The 24,113-nt window shown below is 36.3% G+C and overlaps 1 protein-coding gene and 1 long non-coding RNA gene across 4 annotated transcripts; one reads left to right on the top strand and one right to left on the bottom strand.

Moving 5' to 3' along the window:
- Nucleotides 1-1,579: 1,579 nt before the first annotated feature.
- LOC138691946 (uncharacterized) lies at nt 1,580-5,495 on the bottom strand. The gene is made up of 2 exons (XR_011329994.1): nt 5,360-5,495; nt 1,580-5,071 (listed from the first exon to the last, which is right to left on the bottom strand). It is a non-coding gene; the product is annotated as an uncharacterized lncRNA (long non-coding RNA).
- Nucleotides 5,496-5,548: 53 nt separating this feature from the next.
- On the top strand, nt 5,549-22,418 carry LOC138691937 (zinc finger protein 135-like). 3 transcript variants are annotated; one of them, XM_069814594.1, is made up of 5 exons: nt 5,549-5,658; nt 7,398-7,495; nt 10,936-11,046; nt 12,332-12,411; nt 20,443-22,418. In XM_069814594.1, the coding sequence occupies exons 2-5, from the start codon at nt 7,403-7,405 to the stop codon at nt 21,419-21,421; spliced, it is 1,263 nt and encodes a 420-aa protein (XP_069670695.1). In that variant the 5' UTR covers nt 5,549-5,658; nt 7,398-7,402; the 3' UTR covers nt 21,422-22,418. The 3 variants fall into 3 exon arrangements, with proteins under 3 accessions (XP_069670695.1, XP_069670696.1, XP_069670694.1); XM_069814595.1 differs by lacking the exon at nt 5,549-5,658 and adding an exon at nt 5,825-5,969; XM_069814593.1 differs by lacking the exon at nt 5,549-5,658 and adding an exon at nt 5,983-6,085.
- The last annotated feature ends 1,695 nt before the right edge of the window (nt 22,419-24,113 follow it).

Raw genomic sequence — 24,113 nt, forward strand, 5'->3', positions numbered from 1 at the left:
TTGTAAGTCTTCTGTCTACAGTGTAGTCAACTTTAAGAGGTGTGTGGCATAGGGGTAGGAGTCAGTCTTCTGTTCCATAGACTGAGAATTCGGTTCCTATTACAGGAAAAGCTTTTTTTTTTTAATTGATTATTTCAAATGTTAAATGACATCCGTTAATAATTTTCGTTATACCAGTCATGTAGAAATATTATCGCCAATCACCTGTGGGTTATTAATAGGCGAGACCTGGCCTGAACAAACAAAAATAATACTTGCTTCTTTTCTTATACACAAGATATAAATAAATAATTTAAATACATTAAAGCAAAAATAAATGCTGTCTTAAGGACTAGTATCTCGTCCACGAACCATCTGCATCAACAACTGTAATTCTGCGCACCATGGCAACAGAACTCAATCAGTAGCTCCTCTCTATGCACAATACCCTATGCGAACCAGGGCACTTATTCGTTGGAGTTGTTGCATGTGTCATATTCAAGAGTAATGCCTAGATAGACTGTTTTATTTCACAGGACTTTTGCTTGGAGATGGAGGATTCGCTTACTAGATTTGGGGCATATCATTTAAGAGACGCGTCCACACCTGTGGAGTAACGGCTAGCGCGTCTGGCCGCGAAACAAGGTGGCCCGAGTTCGATTCCCGGTTGGGACAAGTTACCTGGTTGAGGTTTTTCCGGGGTTTTCCCACAACCCAATATGAGCAAACACTGGGTAACTTTAGGCGGTGGACACCGGGCTCATTTCACCGGCATTATCACCTTCATCTCGTTCAGACGCTAAATAACCGGAGATGTTGATAAAGTGTCGTAAAATAACGTACAAAAAAAAATTTAAGAGACGTCCCCACTTGTATGTATGTATTTATTCACACTGCAATGGGTATATACCCGGTGGCAGTGGTAACTAATTACACTCAATAATGACAATAATAAACTTATTAATTAAAAATACAATTAATGATAATACTAATAATAATAATAATAATAATAACAACAGGGAATATACTAAATTAAATGAAACGATCACTTAAAATAACATTTGAAATATTCTAGTTTGTATCTTAAAACTAAGATCGAACTAAAACTCACGAGTATATGTTCATATCTGCACAAGTACCTTTCAACATTACACTCATTTCTCTGTCAACTCACTCACTGCACTGGAACTACGACACATTTCACTGATTCTATCCTGATTTCACTAACACTTCAAAAACATTTCACTGTTCAAATACTTTGCACTGCCACTATAACCTATACAGCTTCACTGACAGGAACACGTTTCACTTACACATCACACTTCACTGACACGATATACTTCTTCACTGATACAACACACTTCACTGACAACATACTTCTTCACTGATACAACACTTCAATAACAACATATCATTTACACCCTTTAAGTACTGTGTATAATTACCGTCTAATAGTAAAGTCCTTAAGCCTATTTATAAATACATTTTTGGTTATTGGTAAAGCCTTTAGTAAGTCTGCAGGTAAAGCATTCCAGTCCCTGATAGTACGATTGAGAAAAGAAAACTTTCCAGTGTCCGTCCTCTGCCTTCTTTCCCTCAATTTATATGAGTGGTCGTTCCTTGAAGAGTAATTTGGCGGCTGCAACCTATTTTTTATTTCTCTCCAGGCAGGCTCACCTCTGTGTGTTTTGAACAGTGCGCATAATCGAATTCGCGTTCTCCTGTCCGTGAGTGTGTCCCATTTTAATGGTGAATTTTTCCGACAACACTTAAGAGCCCGTTTTTTAATCTTTTCCAGTGTCTTAAATCTGACTTTGGAAGACTTACGATGTCGACCTGGTTGGCGAGTTGGTATAGCGCTGGCCTTCTATGCCCAAGGTTGCGGGTTCGATCCCGAGCCAGGTCGATGGCATTTAAGTGTGCTTAAATGCGACACGCTTATGTCAGTAGATTTACTGGCATGTAAAAGAACTCCTGCGGGACAAAATTCCGGCAAATCTGGCGACGCTGATATAACCTCTGCAGTTGCGAGCGTCGTTAAATAAAACATAATTTAAAAAAAAAAGACTTGATAGGGAAATTTGTAATTAGAATTAAAATTGTGGGATACTCCAATCTTGAACTTGTACTATTCAGTCTTTTTTAGACTTACCCTAACAATCTTGTCGAGGTCACTGACCACTACGAGAGGGTTTCAGCTTACGCTGCAATCATAACAGCTGTTTCGTATAAAAGCTGATCTACAACCTACATGTGTTATCAGTAGGGGGAGGATGTTGGTGAAAAGTCATATTCTTATTTTTCACATTAAGACGATGGTTATTAATATAGAAATCCTTTCTATGTTAATATCGACGTAAAAAACTGATTTCTTATATTGCATTTTTTTACTTTTGAACAAATAGGTCATTTTTATATTTTTTGGGTCATTTTTACTATTTCGAAAAACTTTCAGATCATTTGAAATGTATTTTATTTCATCTTCACCGATAGGTCTGTTAAATCTTTTTCTAAGCAAATAGGTCAGTAGTGATTACCTGCCGAATAAGTGAATAACAGTAAAGTTTGAGTTTTATTGTTTGGAACAAAAAATCCATTTAATGGGGTGAAGCAATGTTTTTGTAAGTTGAGCTGGCATTCTGTATTTGGTTTGTCTATTATACAACTTAAATCTCCTAGTACCATGAAACGGGATCAATAGCAACGACTTTGAATATTCTCTGCATAAATGCTTCACAAATTAATGTTAAATGATATGCATTCACCCATTGGGTGGGGTGAACGACAAGCATTTGAGTGTTATGTGTTTTGCTAGTAATCACCGTGTAGGTTGAATAACATAAATTCTAAGTATCTAAAACATTTAAAATTATATGTAAATATATTTTTAAAAAATAATTTCTTCTTGTTTCTATTCACCTCTTAGGTGGAGTGAATGAGAAGTGTTTAATTCTTATGTATTTTGTTAGTCATGTAGGTTGAATAGCAACACAAATTACATATTTTAAAAAGTAAGCTAACATACATCAATGACACGCTTAAATTAATGGCAGAGAACAGTGTTGTCACTTTCTCACTCCTTTGAATTTATCGCAAATGTCAGAATTTATCCTCTTTCTGATATGGAGTTTGAAGCCTACTTATTGCTTGATCATACTTAAATTCAGTAATGTCGTCTGTATTGGGGAAGACAAACAAGGAACACTGCATTTTGTTCGAGGGTTTCTCCTTCAAAAAATGTTGCTAGAAATTTGGGGGACAAAACTATCACTTTCCCTATATAGCTGCGGCTATGAAACGTCATTAGGAGTCAGTCATTTACATTTATATCAGCACTTTTCACAGGAAAAATGCCTGTATATGTCATTCCATCTCTGTACATACACTCACTTCTTTCTTGCATGTTTACATCTGCAATAAATGTGTCTTCATTTGTGGTTTCTTCATTGTTCCTGGAACTGTCAGCAGCAATAACAGCATCGGGATGATCTTCACTTAAGGCCCGTAACACACTTTCAGAGTTTTCACCAGCGAGAAATGTGTTGCGAGAAAATTAAAAACTTGATAACATGGAATCAAATGGACGTCCACACACTGGAAGAGATTCTCGCTCGAGGCAAAAACCTCGCGCGAGTTTCTCGTTGGAATCGGTAGCTCAGCGAATTTTCTTGACACATTTATCAAAGATGTTTGACATTCATACTCTTTATGACGATTGAATGTAGAAAAAGATACCACAGATGGCGATGAATTGTATTGTTTTTATTTTAAAATGAGGAAAGATGGCTGATAATTGCAGGCAGAAACTTATCGAACTTGTACGATGTCACCCGTAGGCCTATTTATATGATAAACGGGATGAAATCTATAAAAACACGAAACTTAAAGAAGAAATCTGGAGACAAATATCAGATTATCTGAAAATAAATAGGGCTATATTTTATTTTTATGAGATTTAATAGTATTAAACATTTGAAATAATGTATCTATATGTCTTAACAGTTTACATAATTTTAATCAGAACATAGCAAAGAATCCTCTATCATATCATGAATGGAAAAAACTGAGGTCCATTCAACCTGAAATAACGCCTAAACGTATCATCATTCAAATCGAAACCAGTGTCCAAAACTCGCCCTTATTTTCGTAAGGTACAATGTGATTTTGAAATATTTCTGGCTTTAATTTTAAGCCTACCTTTTTTTTTTTCATTAACAAAATATGTTCATGTAACTCCATTTCCTCATCATCTGAATACTCAGATTCAACATAGCGTTCGTACGTAATTTGTAAAGTACGACAATATACTTACAGGTTATATATTTAAGTACGACAATATAAGTAAATACATAACCTATAATATTTCCCCCAACGAGTGATTACTATAAGAGAGATGCTTTCTGCATGAAGGCAGTGCATAGATGATCATAGCGAGGTGTGATCTGTGATAGCGAGAACTCGCCAAGTGTGTGGAGGAAGGCCCTTCGCCTCTTTCTCGCAACACATTTCTCGCTAGCGAAAACTGCAAGTGTGTTACGGGCCTAAATCTGCCCCAGTAACACTCTGACCTGGCATTATCATCTTCTTTCCTTGCTGCCTTGGCTTCGGCCCTTTGTCTTTATTTAGAGGCACAATTCCACTCTTAACATTCCCTCTTCTTTCCAATCTAACAGTTTCCATCACAGATTTCAGCAGGTCAAGAAACACCGTCTTTGACACAGAACCAGTCTTCCTCCAAGTCATTTTTAATGGTCGGAAGAAGGGCACGTCTAAATGTGGACCCTTTTCTCCAAGATTTATCCAGGTAATGCTTAACATTGATTCTCAAATCGAAGGAGTTCATTGTATAATCCCACTCAGTGCACGATCACATTTTCAATATCAAGTTTGAGAACAGGTTGTTCACTATGCAATTTCATTTTTAGGCCCATTATTTCATTTTTTATGTCTGTACAAAATCGTGTGGTCTAAGCCGTGAAGCCTAAGAGTCTCCCTACACATTTTTAGAAGCTGCTAAAACGTTGTTTTCATCCGTTGTCTTTTTTTTTTTCTTTCTCTCGTCCAGTCTGCATAGAAGAAAGTCAAAATGGATCTGTTAAAACATGTGACAATATTATAGGTTAAACTTTGCGCTGCGCTAAAAGTATCTTCAGTGATAAATAATTGCATATATATGATTTAAGATTATTTACCGTACACTTTTTGGAAATAGTAATGGTATTCAAAGTTTATCCTATAATAAAAGAATCTCTAATTCTTCTCTTGAAAATTAGAAAAAATCTCGCACACAAAACAAATTTTCTTCAAGACTAAACATTCTAGAAAAATATGGCTTTTAACATAAAATTGCCAATGAGACAAGTAAGTTATATTATTATACCTGTATTGTTTAAGGGTGATAATGAGTGGTCATTTTCATGTAAGGTCTGTTATCACAAAAAAATGGATATAAAAGCGCAAAAACATCTGCTGTATAAAAGAGAGATACAAGGTAACCAGATTTTTCAGCCTATCCAGTATTTACAACTTAGCTTCACCACTGTTTTCTGCAAGAATTATTATATCATTATTAACCATATGTCTTCATATATGAATTATTAAACATTTGTTAGTCACGACCCACTGAATCGTAACTGTGTTACAGAAAGTATTCAGTTTGACTGGTTTCTTGAAGTTTCTGTACGTATTTACTGCTCTTTGAACTTAATTACCTTACGCTATCTAACATTTTCAATACCGCATTTTTATTGAGAATTTAGAAGTGAAATAATGCTAGTTTCAATTTAATTTACAGTTGTTGGTTATAGTACCCTTGTACACAATCTTGCCTATAAAATAACATACCAATCATCATTGTAGCTTTGAAATTCTGAATATTAGCCTGTACATGCCGTTCGCACTTTCTGGTTGACTAATGTATGTTAAATGTTTCTTGGTGAAACTAACGCTGTGTTACTCCGGTAATTTTCGAAGTGAAATTGATTAAATCTGTAAGTTTTTTTGTTTTTTAATGGATTTCAAAGTTGAGGATTTTATAAGGAAATATTCGAAGAAAACGAAATTGTCCATAAATGTAATAAATCACGTGTGAAATGAGAGATGCATGGTAAGCTAATGGCAATGGAAGTGCTAACGTTGTGGTTTCTAGTGAAGGAAAGGAACGTAGGGACGTAAACCATACGATACTTTTTTTTTTTTTTTTTTTAGCACTGCATATTTTCAGTTGAACTAATAACATTTAGAACGTTTCACAAGCTTCAAATAACTAATTTTTATCAAGTTTTATTACTGTACTGCCACTTCCAACGGACTCCTAACGAATATTCACACGTTTATCACTGGGATTGTGGCGCTGGAAATAAATTTAGAACACTTTTATCACAGCCACGACACATTTCAATTTTTACTGTACAATATAAATGCAATTATCACTACAATGACACAATAATTCTTGCAGATAACACAGAAACAACTTCGGAAACGTAGGCCTAATTAACAGAGTCGCAGTTTCACTTCACTTCCACTAGATGACACTTGAGTTCCATGCTATAGGCGTAGCAGGGATGCCAATATGGGCAAACGAAATGAAACTGTGAGGAATATTACAATAGGTGTGCTAAACGTTAGGAATGTTACAATAGGTATGTAGCACGTTAGGTTAGGTTAGGTTAGGTGTGTAAGATAATATGAATGGTTATCACAGTTGGCGACACTGCAATTATTCTCCCACTCCACCTCAAATAACGTCACAACGACGGAATATGGCCGCCTTCTTCCTTAAAGTACGACGATTTTCCTATATAAGTAAGGAACCTATTTAGGGCGGGTTGGGTGGGACCACAGCTCTCCCAGTGATCACATCGAGTTTCCACTACTCCACACTACAATACTAAGGTAGTTTCAGTGTTTGTTTTTAATATCCTATTCTGGCAGTACATTAATAAAACTTCACCCTAATTTTATCTAATTTGAGTATGTAATGTGGACTTTACATCACTAATAAAAAAGTTGTAAACATATTCATTACGCAAGTAGTTAGATAATGATATTGCTCTTACCTAACTGGTTGCATAATGTGATCCACACATTAAATAAAATGGAATTGATTTTATTTATTATAAATATTAACAACAATATGTTCACTATTTGTTATATTAATTCCTGAAGTTGACGAAGCTACAGCGGACTGAATAGTTTAAATATTGGTCTCATTAAAGAATTATTTGTTTATCAAAGTGGATAAAACGTTGTACGGTATACTTATACTTCATAACTTCATGTTAAAACTTCGTAACTTCATGTTAAAATACTAGACTTGTTAACAAACTCGTTCGACAACTTTCACATATCGCATTGTAATATCAAACGTTGTGATGCTCGTATCATAAATAACTAATTTTCTGGCACTGTTCTTTCAGTCCTCATGGATGTTGTAAAGACTGAACCGGAGGTCGATCCCTTGGCTTTGCAATCAAATGACGACTCAGACACAGGAGAGGCGAACCATTTATCACATGTAAGTGTGAAGCCATCCTTCATTAAATCGCCTTATCTGAATGATTTCTTCTTTTACGTTTATGTTTATTGGGTGGTTGTCACAATATAATGTCATCAATAGAGCCCAGATGTTTGGCAAATGCCTTTTATACTGGGTGCAAGTAAATCATTATTTGCATAGATATAAATGTGATTTGGAGTAAATCAAAGTGATAGGGCCAATCTTTATTTTGCCTATTTTGCCTTACTAATAAATGCCTTTTTCGTCATTTTAAAGCACTATTTTTTGTTTAATTGCAATTTTCTAATTAATTGTAATGTAAAGTGTATGAAATTTAAATATTAGAAAGAATGACTCACTATACTAACAATAATAAATAAAAGTGACTTATTTCGGTGCTTAATCTGCTAATAATCTTGCTTTAATGTTATTGATGTAATATGAATAATGATTGACAATCCACAGTTACAAATATAATATTGTCATATCTTCACGATACCAACAATCAGCTTTATAATTTTAAATATTAAGCTCGTTCTCATAGAAGTTGTCACGTAGCATTTCCAGTTGTTTGCTTTCATGTTTTCAAATCTTACTGTTACAATTTTGTGCTACACGTGTTTATTATTGTAGGAGAAAGAAATTTGAGTGAGGAACAGTCAGTTATTGTCGGGTGACAGAAGGTATAAGTTCGGTTAGCTAGAATGCCTAAATTGAGTAATCCATTGAAAAGTAAACTTCATGCTTACGTTTGTGAATTTGGTGCCCATGTGTTTTCAACCGATGGAACAGTTTTATTATGTAAGGTTTGTGAAAAAAAGAGTTAACCAAGAAAAAAAGTATTTTATAAGTCAATATGTGTCATCTACGAAGTAAATATGTGTGTTATATTGATATAATTTAAACTTATTGCTAAAATATATTATGCCTTTGTAAAATTTATAATGCCTGTTTCAAAGGTTATTGTTTCTTTACGTTTTTATTGCCTTTTTTCCCCTGCCTATTTTAACTGTTAAATGCCTAAACATTCGGGCTCAATCATCAATGAGATTTTATTATATTGCAGATATTTTTAAATGCTGGTACTGCACTTTGTACATATTGTAGTGTAACATCATTAGAAACCACCCCTGTGAAGTAATTAACGGTTATCATGTCTGTTCGTAGAACAAGCGGATCTGGGTTCAAATTCTGGTTGGAAAAGTTATCTAGTTGAGATTTTGTCCGTGATTTTCTCTCAACCCTATAATAGCCGAGTTACTTTCGGCGTTGGATCCTGGACTCTTTTGGCTGGCATTATCACCTTCATTACATTCAGACCTTATAACACCATAGCAGTTGAAAAAGCGTCGTATAATATCCAATTAAAAACCTAATTATGGGTTAATAATACTGTACACTTGAACTAAACTGATCTAACTTAGCAAATGCTTTTCAGATATGACCGTCATAAACTTATCTAATTTGATATAATAGTGCAGTATTTTATTTCATGATAAACTTTTTCGGTTTGTTAAAAACCATCATCAGATCATCATTAATCCTTAAAATGAACAGTTATTACACTATAAACAATGAAACACAATGGTTACATAAAGGTGAATCATGTAGAAAGTGTAAGATCATACAATAGGAATGAATATTACAAAACATTAAATGTATATTAGTACATTATGGAACGAGCCTATAATGATAGTAATTAAGACACGAATATGTATGTTTATGAAACGAGCGCAAGCGAGTTTCATAATTTTCATACGAGCGTCTTAATTACCATTATAGGCAAGTTTCATACGACTTATTATGCTCGACCATACTCCTAACTTGAAATTATTCAGCAGTATTCATGTTATGCTTATGTGACTGAGGAGCGAACTGACCTTGTGCAAGCTCGTAAATTGTGAGATGTGCGCAGACGCGAAAGTATTGTTTTTTTCCGGGCAACGAATGTCGACGGCCTTGATATAATCTAGTAAGATAAATGTTAAACTTGATATAACCTTGAAATTGAACTCGACATTGAAAAACGAGATGACAAATTGAATTTATTTGAATATTATTTACAATTAACGCTAATTATTATAGTAACAGAACATAACCTTCTGCGACAGTATTGGATTTCCAGCCTCCGTGACGTTTTCCTCGTTGTCTTTCGATTGCATATCCGAGAATAATCGAAAACCTGACCTTTAATGAGTAGGTGTACTTTAATGACATGCATTAAAGGACTGCTACCAGGTGTGTAATTACTACATTTCGGCATGGTCGAGCATAAACAAATTTAAAATTCTTAAAATGTTAAAATCAAGCACAGGGTCCAATATGAAAATTATGTAGTATAAACAGCATGTGCTTCCTTGCGATTATATGTAAAAGTATCTTGTAATTGTATATAATGGATGTCATAATGTCTGCATTTACAAGGCACAAGTTAATATACAGTTATAAAATGGTGAAAAGATGAAGATTGTGTATATGGAGCATCATGTTTACTGCTGTTTACCTGGAGGCACATGTGGTCTTATGGTCTGAAAATTACGTAAAAATCTTTGTTGTATTAAAGAATTACTTTTGAAAACAATTTTGAATATGCGACTTTGCAGAGTGGGGTGACTGCTTAATTGAATATACATTTACAAGTTAACTAAGTAATGCCAGCCTGAAAGTTGGAGGGGGGAGGTGTATTGGAATACCGGAAGTTACGTGTGCAAGGAGAATTTAAGTTGTGTAGTGTGCAGTGCTTATTCGAGAATTGTTCATTTAAAAGCGATAAACCGTTGTTAATTGCTTGTGAAATATGAAATTCTTCGGCAATATGGATAAGTGGATTATCGTTCATGGGTTGAATAATCTATAGCGTATCATTTATATTAGTTCATATCCTTGCTCTATTAGAGGCATTGCGAATTTAGATTCTTGTCTGTTGTATTTGAAATCGGAAATGTGTTCTTTAAGCCGGGTTGTATAATTTGTACAAGTTTGGCTGATGTATTTATTAGAACAATTTTTGAAATGCAACATATATATTCTGTTATCTTTAAGACGATCTCTGGTTTGAAGTTTATTAGGTATGACATTATTTAACTTATTATTAGTGGAACAAGCGGTATTTATATCGTGTGTGTTTTGAAAAAGTTACTTGCCGGTTATTTGGGTGCCGGATACGAGGGATTTTACTCTACATTTAATTTAATTTTGTGCAGTATATAGTGGGGCACCATTTCGTATTTTAACTATGAAATTATTGCTCTTCTGTAATTTCCTAGAAACTCCATAGCTATCAAGTTTTACTCATGATTTCACACTATACTCCGGCATGAGTTCAAGTACCTCATGGCCTTTCTTTTCACGTTCTTATATTCTGTGTGTTGCCTATTTTTCAAGACAAGACTTGTCTTGTACACCCAGCATCCAACAATAATACTGTTTAACAAATTGATGATGTCTGTATTCCACAGCAAGAGACACTCCTGCAATGGAGCGACCCTATCTGCGATCTCAAAAAGGAAATCAAGGTAGAGGAATCTGCAGAGCGAATTACGTTTGGTACTGTGAAGTGTGAACCTGAGGTGAGTGATGTTACAGATTGCTTCTCCCTCAACACGTCGATATTGATTTTGTGTTCTCTTTTCTCATAAAACATCTCCATAAAACGTAACTCACGATGCTTCATGTTGAATCATTAGGCTTAGTGCAAACTTAAAGCCTAATGATTCAACATGTTGGACATCCCTTGGCACCACAATAACCTATCTCTTTCAAGTGAAATGTTAACGGGACCATACTTCCAGTCTCACAATACATGCAGGTAGATGGACGTTGCAGACATTTTCACAGAAGGAATTTCTTACACTCCTTTCTCAGTGCAGTATCCTCTCAAAGTTCGTGTCGACAGGATCGCAGGTGTTCATCTGCTGACTTGTTTTTCATCTAGTTTATGCGGTGTTCTGTGAGATTAAACTAAAAATGCCAAAAGATAAGTCCACTAAATCATTTTTAATGTAACAGTGGGATTTCAGGCAATAGTGACTATTCAAATGATGGCGATGTAGTATATTGTCAAGTATGTGAGAAGACTGTGAAACGCGAGAAAAAGTTTTAACAAGAACAGCATTCGAAAACAACTGCACATCTCTGGTCAAAACAAAAGGGTAAGAAAATGCAACAGGTACTTTTAACTCAGGCGAAATCACAGTCTGAAGTTAGTACATTTTCCGCTGACCTTTGTAAAGCTTTCGTATGCAGAACATTCCGCTGCATAAATTAAATAATCCACATCTACGATCATTTCTTCAAAAATATTGTCTTAATCAGAGGACACCGGATGAATCCACTCTTAGGAAAAATGATTTACTTTCACTACATGCTTCTATCCTAGATTCAATATGGTCTAACATAGGAGGGAACTGCGTATGGATTTTGGTTGATGAATCAACAGATTCGTGTGGCAGATACACAGCCAACTTCATAGTGGGTAAATTATGTCCAAAAGAACCCAGCAATACTCATTTACTTTCATGCAAAGTGTTGGAAAAAACCAACCACTGTACAGTTCCAAGATTTGGTTAGTGCATATTGTATTCTTTTTAGTGCATGTTTTCAACACTTTTAGTGCATATTTGCCTGCCTATTTTAGGTATTTCCAGTGCATATATGTCCGGGCCCTATTTATTAGTATGATCGATTGTTAGAAAAGAACGTATTAGGCCCAATTCATTTCCGCTGGTTATTAATGCAAACGAGTTTTCCTGTAAAAAAAAAATATCTTGAAATATGAAAATCGCAAGATAATTACTTTGTATCTCAGTGGCTGTGACCTTTTCAAACTCTCTGCTTAATCTTCATTGTTTCCAGGAAGACACATTTGACGTGCTTAAAGTAAAAGAGGACACTAACCTGGAAATAGACGAAGAGTATGAAGTCTTCACTGAAAGGTAAGTGTAGCGTTGATGCCTTTGATTTCTTCTTAATATCATGCGTTCAGTTAAATGATTATATAGGTCATCAATAATTCAGTTTTGCCTCAAGGTGTAGAAAGTAACAGAATTGTAATACACCCATACTTTATTTTTAAATTGCTTTCATCACCTGTCTGACGATGTTCTTACGTGTGAGGTGAAATAGGAATCAGAACACATAAAAGTACGGTGAAACGAGGATTGAGCGGATTCCGACGATTTTGCAATAGAAAATGTTCGAATTACAAAGCGAATTTGATGGAATGTTTTGTGGAGATGCATTTTAAAACTTAAGGATTCCATTGGTAATTGTTACAAGTAAACTAATTCTAGAGATATGTGGCAAATTACCTGAGAAATGACACGTCCAACGTAATACGAGTGCGAACATTCAGTTTTCTAGCCAGTGAAACGATTTTAGTGATATGAAACACACGATGCGATGTAATGTAAAGAACGCAGAACTCTTATTAATTCAATACCCACTGAAAAACACTCAACTAGAGCATATAATACTACAATAAACATAAATTTCACAACTGAAAACTTTCTTTCGAAGCCCGCCATTATGGTACACAATGACGCACTTCAACTGCCAACGTAAAAAAAAAAAAAATCACTACTACACGACAGCCACACTCAATCGCTTTCTCCTTCTTCGAAACGGACACCTCCGGGATAGAGCAATTTTACATCTTCAAGCAGAGCCTCAAAAGGATCGCGCGCTAGCCTCGAACAATCCTTCCTCCATAAATATTCACAAAGGTGATCACTGAGGTCTTCCTTGCGCACGCCTCCCCGAGACAGACGTCCCCTAAGTCCACGCCATGCGTTTTCGATCAAATTCGTGCATGCACCACTTTCCGGATCAACAAAGTTGAGGCTGTGATTCACAGTCAAATGACGGAAATTGTTAACATCCAGGCCTTCATATCCCTTCCAGCAGTCCGTCATAATCGTGCTTTGAGCCGCGACATGTTTCCCAATAAGGCGAAGCAAAGTATCTTTGTCCCTCTTATTATTCGGACAAATCTCCAATCGCACTTCCTTCGTCTCACGATCTATCATGCCCAAAACCCAAGAACCCTCCACAACACGACCAGCCTCAAATTTTCTACGTCCAATCTTGCATTCATCAATTTCTACTATATGATTCGGCCCTCCAATTCTAGGTTCGTTCTTGTAACGGCGATCCAGACTATCTGAAAGAAAAATAAAACTTATAGCAAACAAAAGCCTACAAAAACCTAACCTAACCTGTCACAGTTTCGTATATCCAAACCATAACAAAAGCCTAAACTAACCTAACCTTGCACAGTTTCGTATATGCAAAGCAAAAAAAAGCCTAAACTAACCTAACCGAACTTCTCACTAAACTCCTAAACTAAACCAACCTAACCTGCCACAGATTTGCCTACACAACGCATAAAAATGTTAAAACTATCTAACGCATCATAAAACCCTAACCTAACCTAACCCAACCTAACCTGCCACAATTTGCCTACACAAGGCATAAAAAAGCTAAAACTATCTAACGCACCATAAAAACCTAAACTAACCTAACCCAACCTAACCTGCCACAGATTTGCCTACCCAGGGCATAAAAAAGCTAAAACTATCTAACGCATAATAAAAAACCTAAACTAACCTAACCTAACCAAAACCCTAAACTAACCTAACCTAACCCAACCTAATCTGCCACAGATTTGCCTAAACAAGGCATAAAAAAGTTAAAACTATCTAACGCATCATAAAACCCTAACCTAACCTAAACTAACCTAATCTAACCTAAGCAAAACTCTAAACTAACCTAACCTAACCCAACCTAACCTGCCACAGATTTGCCTACACAAGGCATAAAAAAAGCTAAAACTATCTAACGCATCATAAAAACCTAAACTAAACTAAACTCACCTAATCTAACCTAACCCAATCTAACCTGTCACAGATTTGCTTACGCAAGGCATAAAAAGGCTAAAACTAACTAACGCATCATAAAAACTTAATCTAAGCTAACCTAATCAAAACCCTAAACTAACCTAACCTAACCTAAACCCTAAACTAACCTAACCTAACCAAAACCCTAAACTAACCTAACCCAACCTAACCTGCCACAGATTTGCCTACACAAGGCATAAAAAAGCTAAAACTATCTAACGCATCATAAAAACCTAATGTCCACACCTGTGGAGTAACGGTTAGCACGTCTAGCCGCAAAACCAGGTGGCCCGGGTTCGATTCCCGGTCGGGGCAAGTTACCTGGTTGAGGTTTTTTCCGGGGTTTTCCCTCAACCCAATGTGAGTAAATGCTGGGTAACTTTCGGTGCTGGACCCCAGACTCATTTCACCGGCATTATCACCTTCATCTCATTCAGACGCTAAATAACCTGAGATGTTGATAAAGCGTCGTAAAATAACCAAATAAAAAAAATAAATAAATAAAAAATAAAATAAAAACCTAAACTAACCTAACCTAATCTAACCTAAGCAAAACCCTAAACTAACCTAACCTAACCCAACCTAACCTGCCACAGATTTGCCTACACAAGGCATAAAAAAGCTAAAATTATCTAACGCATCATAAAAACCTAACCTAACCTAACCTAAAATCCTAAACTAACCTAACCTGTCACTAAAATCCTTAACTAACCTAACCTGTCAGTAAAATCCTAAAGTAACTTAACATGTCACAGATAATTACCAAAGACATAATAAAAGCCTAAACTAACCCAATCTGCCATAACAGTTCATTTTCTTACCTCTACACACTTCCCTCAAGTATGAAAACCAATCCGCGATCGTTGACTCTGCTACATCAGGTACATTCGTCTCATCGCACTCCCTTATTGTTTGGGAGTACGAAAACTTCACAGCAAAACCGTAAATTGTAAGGAGAACTCTCATAGTTGACAATCTCGCACGACTGAAAAATGTGTTATTTGCAGCAGACAACTTAAATGTTCCATAAACCTCATGCCCGGCGCATTTTTTTTGACAATGAAAGAAACCGTATTTGTCTCTCCTGCCAAATTGAGGATACAGCAACTCCCCACAAAGTGGACACTCCATATTTGCGGGAAGCAGACCTTTCTCCCGGCACCACTGTTGCGCTTCATTTTCAGTATTAATAATGCTCAGCTTCCTAATATTAATACGATCAGCCATTTCCACATTACGAATTCCCGCTCGAACATTAGAAACTAGCGCGAAACATTCGTAATCTTATATCGATAGCTATGAATATATACATTTCAAATACCCGCTCAACCATCCAGCTGGAACATCGCAAACTAGCGTGGAACGTTCGTAATGCCTCCTAAGTTATGTTGGTATGACATGTAAGATGGCTGAAAGTGCAGGAAGAGAATACGCTCAATCCTCGTTCAACCAAAAGTACTTCTTGGATCAGGCACTCCAAGTCATGATTGCACTATGACAGCGGTGACCAAAACTCGAGCTGCAGTGATTACATGCGACAGACAGCCTATGAAGTAAGGAGATGGAGGAAAGGCATGAAAACTACAACCAGTGGTGGTTCCTGTACTAACATCTTGATCAATCCCGCGGATAAAAATCTCAAGCTTTGCTGTATCAGTAATGTCATTGCTATTATCAAGAGCCAGTATATACGATTTTTCTTGCTTCTTTTTTTAACCTTCCCCTTAAATATAAACAGGAAATTTCTAAATTCTTCTCTCGATACTTGATCGAGAATTTCGTAGTTTTTAAAAGTTAAAAACTTATTATGGACAAGTTATTTCAGCTATTTTAATCTTTACTCTTTTTAGAAATTCTGTTCTATTAAAATGCTTTAGAGCATGAGATATTTCAAACTCTTGTCTTACATTTATTTATCTCATCTTTCTCTTCCTGGCTATGATTTAAGACATGTCAGTTCCTGGCGTCTAGCAGTTCGTTGGCACATAATATTGAATCAGTTTTCTACAGTGTTATTTCTACATGAAATAATAGTTACCCTCATCTAAAGATTAAGAAGATTAAAATTGAGATAAAACATAACAATTTTATCCTTCTAGGGAGAAGACGTAAAAATATCACTATTCATGCACGTATACATTAATTATAGAAACACATACTTAGTGGTCAGTAATAATAATAATAATAATAAATTACTCAGCATGGCAATTAATGTTTCTATATATTTCTAATTGAACCGTTGAGCAAAGTAAACATATATTTTATCCGACAGAACAACAAAAAAGTTTTCCTTCGCATTCTTTACGAAACCACCTCTTACTGCTTGTAGAGACAGAGTTTGTAGGGCGACATGATACCGCCAATGCTTTCTTCAGTCCTTGAATAAAATACACAGCAATGTACAGGAAACTCGTCATGCCCGTTTGAATGTCTGTGATTACATGATGTAATCACGACACCTGCTTCGGTCACCGCTCTACTACGGCATTACTTTAGAGACTGTAACAAAAATTATAATAATCTAGCAACCCTACTTCATTCCACATAACCAAACACACGTCCCAGCAAAATAACTGAAGAAACAGGAAGAAGCAAGGACCTCACTAATTCTGAAGATAAGTCTTTTTGTAATTGTAAATTAATTGATAGTAATCTGCAGGGCAGGATTGGCCTCTGTGAGACTTACATAATGTGGACGACCCCATTCTTGAGCTTTTTATAATATGTTGCTTTGTATGGCCAACTCAATTACATCATTAACTCTGCTTTTTGCAATCTTTCCTGATCTAACTACTAAAGTCAGCGCTACATGTTGCCAACTGCTGTTAGAGCAGATTTCTTAACATCATACTGTTAGCAGTATCGCCCAGCTTCATTGTTACTGATTTTGTTCCGTCAGCTCACCTCAGTTGGAAAAGAAACTGGTTAGGTACTGGAAGGTTCTGAGTTAAATACTGGGAGGTGCCATTCCCGAAACGTCCAATACTGCTTCTCGGTACATGTATCCTCTCTCTCAAATTAAGAATGGGTTCGTTGCTGGGAACAAGACGGTCTGAGCATGGCCCCAGCTTTACTGACTCACACTAGTACACCGCTGTGGAGTAATGATTAGTCTTGACCGTGAAACAAGTGGGCCTGGGTTCAAATTCTGGTGAGGACAAGTTACCTGGTTGAGGTTCCTCTGAGGTTTTCCCTCAACCACTCTAAGCAGAATTGCTGGGTGACTTTCGACATTTGACCTCAGACTTCCTTTCGCCTTCATCAGTATCATTCCATTAATCATCTTAACAGTTTAGAGTTCGACCAGGAGGACATGGCGTACGTGGTTGCAGGATCTGCCTTTGGGCGGCATCTATCTGCGGGAGCTGCACATATCCAGCGAAGTTGCAGGGGCTTTAAGGGTGTATGTTCGTGAACGGCCACAAATATTATCAGAAAATGCAGACTCTAAATTTCTAAAATTTTATAAGGAAATGAACTCACAATTGGACAAAAATTACAAGGTACCACAACAAGACTTATTAGAACTTAAATATCTCATAAAAATATAAAAAAGGTTACTAATAATATTTTTTTTATAATTCACATTTTACTTTAAATTTAATTTTCCAAAATTTCAATATTTTCTCACATATTGTTTCATAACTCCACAACCATTAGAGATAGAATTCTGAAATTTTATACTGTGATTTAAGATGTATTTGTGCAAAAGGTAGACTAAAATAATGTCCATTTCTTTGAAAATAGAAAAATTAGGTCACAGCACATTATGTAAATTTTAATATATTTGATATATTAATTTATTAAAATAACTCTACATGTCCGAGAGTAGTCTACTTTTCAGAAATAAGTGTTTACTACATGCAGGAAAATATTAAAGATGTCAGACAGACCATAACATGTTATGGACACCAAATGATGTAACTAGAGAATTTTTTTTTGTTTGTTTGTTTTTTTTTTCCGTACTTTGGTAAAACTAGTTTGGAAAATATTAGTAACATTTTTTATACTTTTATCAGATATTTAAGTTCTAAGTCTTGTTGTGGTACCTTACAATTTCTGTCCAATTGTGAGTTCATTTTCTTATAAAATTTTTTATAAATTTAGAGCCTGCATTTTCTGATAATATTTGTGGTCGTTCACGTACATATATCCTTAATAAGCGGACTGCAGGTGACTGGAGGAGTGTAGCTCCCTTGGATAGATGGCGCCTTCTTGAGTGGTGGAATGTACTGCGGCATGTTCTTCTGGTTAAGGATGCAGGAGAATCAGGCACATGAATTGCGAACAGATGCCGCAGAACAACATCACAGGCAGGCGGGGATCAGGTCTGCAGTCAGAACTGGATGCTGTGGCTGAATCGAAGCGATGACACCATGAAGTGAGTCATGTGCTTGAAGAGCAATCATAAATGGACTGCAACGATCATTCCAACGTAAGAAGATTGCACAATAAGCCAAAGGCTGTGAGGTTTGCCTGCGGGCTCTCTTCCCATCACCATGTGCAAAGGGATGTACCATTATATTACCTATCTGCTATTTTGAGACATTTGGACATTTTCAAGGCTGTGTTGATTTCTTCTTCTTGGGATTTTCCTATTTTTCTTACTTAATTACTTACTGGCTTTTAAGGAACCCGAAGGTTCATTGCCTCCCTCACATAAGCCTGCCATTGGTCCCTATCCCAAGCAAGATTAATCCATTCTCTATCATCATATCCCACCTCCCTCAAATCCATTTTAATATTATCTTCCCATCTACGTCTCGGCCTCCCTAAAGATTTTTTTCCGTCCAGCTTCCAAACTAACACAATATGTTGGAGTGTAGGCTTTCACGGCCGGCGTCAATAGTAGAAAAGTTTTCCGGGCTATGAGGCCGTGGTCTGTTGGTTGTGAGACCAAACGTTTCGTTCACTGCTGCGGTGAACATCTTCAGTGGTGTCTATTGCTGGTGCGGCTGGTTCTACTGCGTGTGCCGATTACAGTCTGTGCTGGCTGCATCGTTGTATATATAGTGCGGGAGGGGGGGGGGCTTGCTGTTGTCGCCTCGGTCCGCGCTCGAATGTGCTACGCGGGCGGGTTTGATGTTGGTTTTCCTTAATGCCGGATACCAGGCCTTGTTAACCTTGAGGCCTTCTTCTTTTCGATTGAAATTGCGTGGGAAACAGCAAACCCGCCCGCGAAGCACATTCGAGTGCGGACCGAGGCAACAACAGCAAGCCCCCCCTCCCGCACTATATATACAACGATGCAGCCAGCGCCGACTGTAATCGGCACACGCAGTAGAACCAGCCGCACCAGCAATAGACACCACTGAAGATGTTCACCGCAGCAGTGAACGAAACGTTTGGTCTCACAACCAACAGACCACGGCCTCATAGCCCGGAAAACTTTTCTACTATTAACACAATATGCATTTCTGGATTCGCCCATACGTGCTACATGCCCTGTCCATCTCAAATGTCTGGATTCAATGTTCCTAATTATGTCAGGTGAAGAATACAATGCGTGCAGTTCTGTGTTGTGTAACTTTCTCCATTCTCCTGTAACTTCATCCCTCTTAGCCCCAAATATTTTCCTAAGCACCTTATTCTCAAATACCCTTAACCTATGTTCCTCTCTCAAAGTAAGAGTCCAAGTTTCACAACCATAAAAACCAATTGGTAATATAACTGTTTTATAAATTCTAACTTTCAGATTCTTTGACAGCAGACTGGATGAAGAAAGCTTCTCAACCGAATAATAACAGGCATTTCCCATATTTATTCTGCCTTTTAATTTCCTCCCGAGTGTCATTTATATTTGTTACTGTTGCTCCAAGATATTTCAATTTTTCCATCCCTTCGAAGGATAAATCTCCAATTTGTATATTTCCATTTCGTACAATATTCTGGTCACGAGACAAAATCATATACTTTGTCTTTTTTTGGATTTACTTCCAAACCTATCCTTTACTTGCTTCAAGTAAAATTCCTGTGTTTTCCCTAATCGTTTGTGGATTTTCTCCTAGCATATTCACGTTATCCGCATAGATGTTCCTAATCTTCACTCATAGTGTGTTTTGGTTCCAGCATTCTGAGCGTTGACGAACACGAACCGTCGCTGGTAAAGCTCAAAAGCTCGGCTGAGAATGCTGTTTGTGAAGCTTCGGGTGAATCCCAGATTCATGACGAATTGCTCTTAAGAAAGCCACAGTTGGTTAACCGTTCCGACGAATATTCTCTCAAGTGCAATATTTGTTGGGAACTCTTACAAGACCCGGAGAGTCACCGAATGCACATCTGCACGCACGACGACGAGAGGAGATTCAAATGCGATATCTGTGGGAAATGTTTTTCACAATCAGCACATCTGAAAACCCACAAATATACGCACACGGGCGAGAAGCCATTCAAATGCCATTTTTGTGAAAGATGCTTTTCACAATCGGACTCTCTAAAAAAGCACATACGTACGCACACAGGCGAGAAGCCGTACAAATGCGATGTTTGTGGAGATTGCTTCTCCCAGTCAGGAGCCCTCAGAGGTCATCAACGTACGCACACTGGCGAGAAGCTGTTCAAATGCAAAGTCTGCGGCAGAGATTTCACGCAGTCCTGGTGTCTCAAGAAACACATAAGCATACACACGCGGGAAAAGCCATTCAAATGCTATATATGTGGGCGATGTTTCTCACACTTGGATTCACTTAACAAGCATATTCGTACGCACACAGGAGAGAAACCATTCAAATGTAAAATCTGTGGGAAATGCTTTTCACAATCGGGACATTTAAAGCCACATATTCGAATTCACACAGGTGAGAAGCCATTCAAATGCGATGTCTGTGGAAAGAGCTTTTCTAGCTCTTCACAATTTAGAGGCCATTCATTTATTCATTTGGAGGAAAAGCCCTTCAAATGTAATATTTGTGGCAGATCATTTTCACGACTAGATGCACTCAGAAACCATATACGATCTCACGCTAAAGTGAAACCTTTTAAGTGCAATAACTGTGGGAGAGGCTATTCACACTCCAGCACGCTAGCCCGACACATGCGTATTCACTGACATCAAAAGGCTTTTTTTACGATAGTGTGTAAGGCTGTATTTTACCCGTTGATATCAGTGTGTAAATTGAGCTTTTAAGAGAGTAATGTGTAAAAAATAAATAGGTAATTACTTTGTGAACTGATATTTATTTTACGCACTGATAAAGAAAATGCAATATAAAATGTACAAATTTTATTCAGTAAGAAATTAATGCATTATCTGTGTATCATTGATAACGTAAATATTACACATAACATAAATATGTAACAAGTTTAGCATTCATATTTACATTTTACCTATACTGTTCTGAATTTACGTATGTAGTAATCATTGCTAGCATTATTTCTGTGGCTGGGAGGAAAAAGATCTTAAGTAACAATTTTATACTTTTCAGGAAAGCAGTAGAAAGATTGAAATTGGTGTCAATTATAGAGTTTTTCTTTTAATTAAGAGTTTTTCCCTGGATATTCTTTGTTTACTATATCTTCTAAAATAGGTAATGTTGCTCATTTAACTATTTTCTTGATTATTTCCAAAAATAGCCGCACTTAAGCCCTTTTAAGACTAGAAGCCAAACTGAGTAGAAGGGACTAATAAACATAAGACCTTTTTCATGTCAAAATAAATGAGAAATGTAAATTATTAGGAATGCAAAATGGGTCTTAAAAATTATAGGACTTTTTACCCTGGTGCTTAAAGTTTTAAAACGAAAGGACATAAGTAAGTGATAAAATAGCTAAAATACAAGTTGGACCATTTTAATAGGGAAGCATGGAAAGTAAACATGTGATGGTTTGTAAAGAATAAAGTATTAAATATTCTTAAGTCCTTTATTCTGTGTCTGCTCGATTCAACAAGCACTTAGGACATTTGGTAAAGCTCTATAAATCCAGTCAGGAGTCTTATTTGACTTTCGCCGTTTTACCAGATTGTAGAGAATTGTTTCCGTTTTCAGAATATATAAAAATCTCACTTAAAAAAATTGATTTAAGACCTTTTTCCTCCCGGCCACAGATTTCAAGGCTAGAAATAAATCCACTCTTCATAAGTCTAATAGACTATGATTCCACGGTTAGTTACTTTCTTATGTTTTTGACTTCAAAAATATAATTCAGAAACGTGTCCAGAATGGTGTGCTAAAATCAATAACTTAATAACAAAATTTCTGGAAAGAACTAGGCCCGATCACAATGAAAGCCTTAACATTAAGATGAGATCTTAAACGTTGTAGTATCGGTAAAGGCTAGTTCACAATAAACCAGGAACGGAAACGACAACGAGAATGGAAATATTGTTAAAATAAAGGAGTTCGCGGGAAAAACGTTGAATGTCGCATTTATGTTAAGGATTAGATAATGATCTAATTGAGTATAACTGCAAGATGTAGTGCTGTTTCTATAGAAAATAAAGGAAAGGATTACTGTATTCGTGGTGATAATTCTCCTTTTTACCATTTTTCATAAGAATAACATTAAATTTCGCAGTGATCCATTGAATTAGATAATGACATCAACCTTAAGAACACTGTGACATTCATCGTTTTTTCCGCGAACTCTTCAAATGTATTTAAATGTGAATATTCACAATTAACTACAGTCTCACTGAACATGAACACAAGAAAACTGAATAGTTCATGGAGTGAAAAAAGAACAAATTAATATTGCACTACTCATAGCTAATAAAACTGTTTATGCTGCATCCTACATAATACAGGTCTATTTTTAATTGTCCAACTGATGAATAATTGTTTAAGTTAGTAATTTTGATCGTCTGATTGCTATGTACGTACTGTACTACCACTATCATAATTACTACTGTCATTTTATGAGATTTCATTTTCAGGATGATTATGTTCCGTTACTGAATGTTTTGAATTTTCCTGGAAAACTATTGTGAATCGACCTTCGCCCCTTGAATTATTATTGTGAATGCTCACATTTAAATACTTTATTTTAAGATTTCCGTTCTCGGTTTATTGTGAACCAACCTTAAGCAGTTGATTCTTCATTATATAAGACCATGAAATATATCCGTGAATATAGATGATAGCAATCACGTGAAAGTACAGTCGATTATTTTATGTATATACAGAGTGTTAAGAAATTAATTATTCTTCACCGCTTTGTCCATTGTGCAGTCCTCATGAAGACGTCATCAGCTTCAGCTTTAGTTAACATATATTTTATTGTTCCTTTAGTTTCATTAGAAAGGAAAGATTCTGATAACATCTGAAATTCAGCCCCATAATCTATACACTTCAATTTCAGAAGAATCAGTTGATTACCTAAAGCTTCCACTACTTGTTTTGATGTTAGTTTCTTCCAGAAACGCAGGTTTAAAAAATTGAAATAAGCTCATCATAATTATTTCCTTTCACATCCAACAAATGTAACATTTAGGCCTGTCTTTGAACGACTGGCTACTATTTCAAAATATAGAACAATTCTGCAAGAGTCTTTTCAATGCTTTGTTCCTATTATGTCATTGGAATCGATTTGCAGAAATGTATCAAGAACGGGAAACCAAGCTTATTACTTAATAAAGTAAAACAATATATGCCTAAAATAATCGATTACGGTACTTGGGTTTTTTAACGTCGCTCCAATTTTGCATAATCCAGACAGAAGTTTTCCTAATGACGACAGTCACAATTCTTTTTAGAATAAGTCGCAAATTCCGTTCATATAGCCCTAACGGTAATATTACGCCC

The sequence above is a fragment of the Periplaneta americana genome, chromosome 16, assembly GCF_040183065.1.
Source record: "Periplaneta americana isolate PAMFEO1 chromosome 16, P.americana_PAMFEO1_priV1, whole genome shotgun sequence".
NCBI classification, from domain to species: Eukaryota; Metazoa; Arthropoda; class Insecta; order Blattodea; family Blattidae; genus Periplaneta; species Periplaneta americana.

Excerpts from the sequence above, each read along its gene's own strand:
- LOC138691937 (XM_069814593.1), top strand. Across the intron at positions 11,047-12,331 it reads CTGTGAAGTGTGAACCTGAG|GAAGACACATTTGACGTGCT; the intron begins GTGAGTGATGTT and ends CATTGTTTCCAG. Across the intron at positions 12,412-20,442 it reads TATGAAGTCTTCACTGAAAG|CATTCTGAGCGTTGACGAAC; the intron begins GTAAGTGTAGCG and ends TTTTGGTTCCAG.